Source organism: Echinops telfairi, unplaced genomic scaffold (genome assembly GCF_000313985.2).
Source record: "Echinops telfairi isolate 266 unplaced genomic scaffold, ASM31398v2 ScPeMD7_2;HRSCAF=8, whole genome shotgun sequence".
Classification (NCBI taxonomy): domain Eukaryota; kingdom Metazoa; phylum Chordata; class Mammalia; order Afrosoricida; family Tenrecidae; genus Echinops; species Echinops telfairi.
The window spans coordinates 77,157,755-77,162,236 of NW_022103898.1; the positions used below are offsets into that span (position 1 = coordinate 77,157,755).

A 4,482-nucleotide genomic window follows, 5' to 3' on the forward strand; every position below is an offset into this window, starting at 1 on the left:
AGCTCTGGCCGCCTAGAGGGAGGCAAGTGAGGGGCTCCTGTCCCTGGACACTCAAAAAAGTCCCTGTGTTAAGACAAAGACCTGAGTCCTCAAGTGGCCCTTGCTTGTTGGGCAGCCCTCGGCAGCTGACCGGAGCATCCCCTTGTCCCTCGCTCACAGGCAGTGACTGGCTGCGAGGACTGCCTGGCTGCCCTGCTAGACCACGACGCATTTGTGCTGTGCCGAGACTTCAAGGGCCGCACGCCCATTCACCTGGCCTCCGCCTGTGGCCACACTGCAGTCCTGCGGACCCTGCTGCAGGCTGCCCTGTCCACAGACCCATTGGACGCGGGGGTGGATTACAGCGGCTACTCGCCCATGCACTGGGCCTCCTACACTGGTAAGGGCCTGGTGTCGGGGAGGGCGGTGAGAAGCATGTGGGGTAGAGTGGAGTGGCATGGCATTCAAGAGAGGAGAGCCGGCAGACAGAGGGTACTTACCTGCCTTCTCTCCTCCCCATTGTCCCTTCTCCTCCCGGTGCCCAGGACACGAAGATTGTCTGGAGTTGTTACTTGAACACAGCCCGTTTTCATACCTGGAGGGAAACCCCTTCACTCCTTTGCACTGTGCAGTGTAAGGCCCTTCCTGTGGGTGCCCCAGCTCCCCCTCCAGGGGCGGTGGCCTGGCGTGACGTCATGACAGCCCTCGGGCCTCCGCTTCTCTCGCTGCCTGGTGACCCCTCCAATCTCCCCTCCCCCAGGATTAATAACCAGGACAGCACCACCGAGATGCTGCTGGGAGCTCTGGGTGCCAAGGTGGTGAATAGCCGAGATGCCAAAGGAAGGTGAGTGGTATGGCGCGCAGGAAGGGGCTGGCAGCCCCCGCGTGCCCTCCCTCCTTTCCGGCTCAGACTGAAGAGCCCTCCCTGTTTCCTTCTCTCCGGGACCCCACTCTGCAGGACCCCCCTTCACGCCGCTGCCTTCGCGGACAACGTCTCTGGGCTCCGGATGCTGCTGCAGCATCAAGCCGAGGTGAACGCCACCGACCACACCGGCCGCACGGCGCTCATGACAGCGGCTGAGAACGGGCAGACCGCTGCTGTGGGTGGGTAGGGGTCCCGTGGGAAGCAGCAGCTCCCCGCCCCCGCCCCCATCCCGGGTTTGTGCTGGAAGGGCCAGCCTTTGGGGTGGTGGGGCAGGGGCTTGATGGGGCCGGGACTCAGGTTGCTGGAGGGGTGGCTTTGGAATGTACACTCTGCAGATCAGGGCCAAAGCTGCTGGCCATGGGGTGGGGGGGCGCCGGTGCCAGGCTCTCTGTCGCCTTTCTCCTGCAGAATGTCTGCTGTACCGAGGGAAGGCAGACCTCACTGTGCTGGATGAGAGCAGGAACACGGCCCTCCACTTGGCTTGTAGCAAGGTCCGTACGGCGTAGGGTGGGCTTCATGCCGCAACTGGCCAGCCTGTCTCGCCAGGGGGATAACTCGCGGCCCCATGCCTCCCTGGCCATCATCACAAGCCTCCACTCTCTGCTCCTTCCCCTCAGGGCCATGAGAAGTGTGCCCTTATGATCCTGGCAGAAACCCAAGACCTTGGCCTTATCAATGCCACCAACAGCGCACTACAGATGTGAGTGCCCGGGGCCAGGGCTCCTGGCAGGTGGGAGGCAGGTGGGTGAAGAGAGTCTCTCTGGAGCGCCCTCCGTATGTATTTGTGGTGAAGCCCGCCGGCTTCCGTTTCCCTCGTTTCCCTTCCTGCCCAGGCCACTCCACATCGCTGCCCGGAATGGTCTTGCCTCTGTGGTGCAGGCCTTGCTGAGTCGGGGGGCAACAGTGCTGGCTGTGGATGAAGAAGGTGGGTGGGGTCCAGAGCCCCCCGCCTCTCCTGGGTTTGGGGTCAGGGACATTCTTCAGGAGGTGACTTCTTAACCTTGTTATACTTTTTAGATTTTCTTCCCGAGGGAGCTCCTTAGAGCAGGGACCCAACACTGGGGCCAGGGTCTCTGGGGGTGGGGGTGGGGTGTCTCACAAAACTGGGTGAAGCCAGCAGAGTCCTCAGGAAGACAGCATCCGGTCCTCATCCACCACCCAGCCTCGGGTTCTTGGGCTCCACTCTCCTCCACACTCTGGGAATATGCCTGTGGACATCCCTGCTCCCTCATAGACCCTGAATTCCCACTGCACCACGTGCTTGCTTGCTTAGCTCCCCTCCACAGATAGGGAATCTGGGGCACGGGGGTGGGTGACTGGGGGCCCTGTGCCTCAGTTCCCCGACCTTTGCCCTGCAGGTCACACCCCAGCACTGGCCTGTGCCCCCAACAAAGACGTGGCAGACTGCCTGGCCTTGATTCTTTCCACCATGAAGCCTTTCCCACCCAAGGACGCTGTCAGTCCTTTCAGCTTCAGCCTGCTCAAGAACTGCGGCATCGCAGCAGCCAAGACGGTGGGTGGCTGCGGGGCCCTGCCCCACGGGGCCTCCTGCCCCTACAGCCAGGAGCGGCACGGCGCCATTGGGCTAGATGGCTGCTACTCGGAGTAGCCCCCTCCAGTGCCCCTCTCCCTGCCAGTGGCTTGATATCTTATTCTATTTATTTAGAAAAAGTCTATACATTTAGGGCACTTTAAAGGAGAACACGACTGGGCGGTGGGGGGGGGGCGGCGGATGCAGGGGGGGCACAGAAGCCCTGGGGAGAAGCTGCTCACCCCTTTGCCACACCATCCTGGCCTGGCAGGGGTCTGGGACTGACAGGGAGCGCCCCAGGCCCTTAGTACCCCCCCCCAGGGCAACCCCCTCTGCCAGTGTCCCCAAATGATTGCTAAATGCCTGGCTCCCCTTCTCTTGGACCCCCATCTTTCAGTTCCCCTTTTCTGCTGCCAGCTTCTTCCTTCTGTCCTCTGGCACTCCTCTTGGTGCCCCCTCCCCCTGCCCCTGCTGCCAGGCAGACCCCCCCCCACCCCTTCTTCCATACCCATCACTGCCTCCCTGCTCGGCCGGCCCCTCCATCCCCGCAGCAGTGAGAAGCCTTAATTTCTGGTACTGTGTGAGCACTCTGGGGGTGTCCCCTCCCCCTTCAGGGGCAGCTAGAGCATGAGGGGGGAGGGTATTTAGCACTGGGGCCTGGAGCTTCCCCCCACTTCTCTACCCATCACCCCTTAAGTTCAAATGCAAAACACTTGAAGCAGCAACTACTGTACCTGGGCCCCATCCCGCACTCGCCCTGGCTCCTCATATGCAAATCAAGGGCTGGTTCTGGCCTCACAGCCTGCCCCTCCTGCCCTCCCTCCCCCCAACCTTCTTGGCCTGGCCCCTAACCACGCACTTTAACCTGGCTTCTTTCTTTTAACTTCTTTTGGGAGGGCAGAGCCTGGCCAGCCCCTCCCTGGCTTGTCTCTCCCATGAGTTTGAGGCTTGTCATGAATTTTCAAGTAAGCGTTTTATCCTTCAGGGGGGGGGCAAAAAATCAAATTAATTTCCTGCCCATTTCAAAACCACAGCCCTAGTATGTCCTCTGTGTTTTTGGCATGTGTTTGCATGTGTGTGGAGGGAGGGACTGAGTCCCTCCCTGCGCCCCAGCCCCACCCCGCTACCCCCAGTTCCTCTGTGCCCCTGTCTTCCCCCTCTCGTGCTGTCTAGAGTACCCACTGCCCTCAGCCACTCCTGATCTGAAGCCAAAGACGGTGGCAGGGCAGGGCAGGCTAGGGACCGTGGCTACTCGGGCCCCCGGACTTCCCCTCCAGTGGACGAAGCTCTGGGCGAGGGCGTGGTAAAGACTTATTGCGGGTGCACCCTGCCTCCCGGCCCTGGGGAGAGATGGGACGGAGCCAGGAATGCACCGAGAAAGATTCCTAGAAATTGCACCCCAAAAAGCCAAACTGGGCTGGAGTGAGGAGGAGGGCAGTTTTCTCTCTACATGTAGCATTGAATTTGGCCCCGGTCCCTTCAAATGCTCTGTTCACTCCTCCCCTAGCTCAGCCTCCTGGACAGGTGGGTCCCACTCCCTTCGCCCAATGTTCCCTTCCTCACACTCAATACCTCAGTCAGGGGCCATGACACAGAACTTGAATAGCGGTCCTGCCCCTCCGCCCCCACCGTGCACCCTTGCCCAGGTTGGCTGCCATCAGTATTGTCCCCTGAGAACTGGACAGGCTTCGTTTACACAGTACGTATGGGGGCCTCTCCCTTGGAGACCACCCCACTCTTGGCCTCCGCTCCCTAGCCCTAGCTTGCTTTATTTACACTGTTACCCACTTTCCAGATTGTTCCCTGAAAGTCTTTCAGCCCAGGGATCCCTCCATTCCTCCGTTGGTAGAGCGAGCCCCTCTCCCCAGTTCCCCAGAGTCTGGGGGGTGGGGGGTGTCCAAGTGCTGGTCCTTGGTTCCGTTCTGCTTTTGATGGCCCTCTCTTAACACCTACCCCCCCTCAGGCTGTCTCTCCATCCTGCTTCCCTCAGCCCTCAGTTCCTCAACCATTTCAAAGCTTCCAAGTGACCATTATTGGTGAGAAGGAT

The 4,482-nt window shown here is 60.6% G+C and overlaps 1 protein-coding gene across 1 annotated transcript in view; it reads left to right on the forward strand.

The window, feature by feature from the left end:
* ANKRD52 (ankyrin repeat domain 52) overlaps window positions 1-2,619 on the forward strand; it is a 15,098-nt gene extending 12,479 nt beyond the window's left edge. The window contains exons 17-24 of the mRNA XM_045289052.1: window positions 160-379; window positions 525-612; window positions 740-823; window positions 938-1,083; window positions 1,313-1,395; window positions 1,522-1,604; window positions 1,738-1,829; window positions 2,263-2,619. Of these exons, the coding sequence (XP_045144987.1) occupies window positions 160-379; window positions 525-612; window positions 740-823; window positions 938-1,083; window positions 1,313-1,395; window positions 1,522-1,604; window positions 1,738-1,829; window positions 2,263-2,513 (1,047 nt within the window). The 3' untranslated portion in view covers window positions 2,514-2,619. The remainder of the gene's footprint in view (window positions 1-159; window positions 380-524; window positions 613-739; window positions 824-937; window positions 1,084-1,312; window positions 1,396-1,521; window positions 1,605-1,737; window positions 1,830-2,262) is intronic.
* Window positions 2,620-4,482: the final 1,863 nt, after the last annotated feature.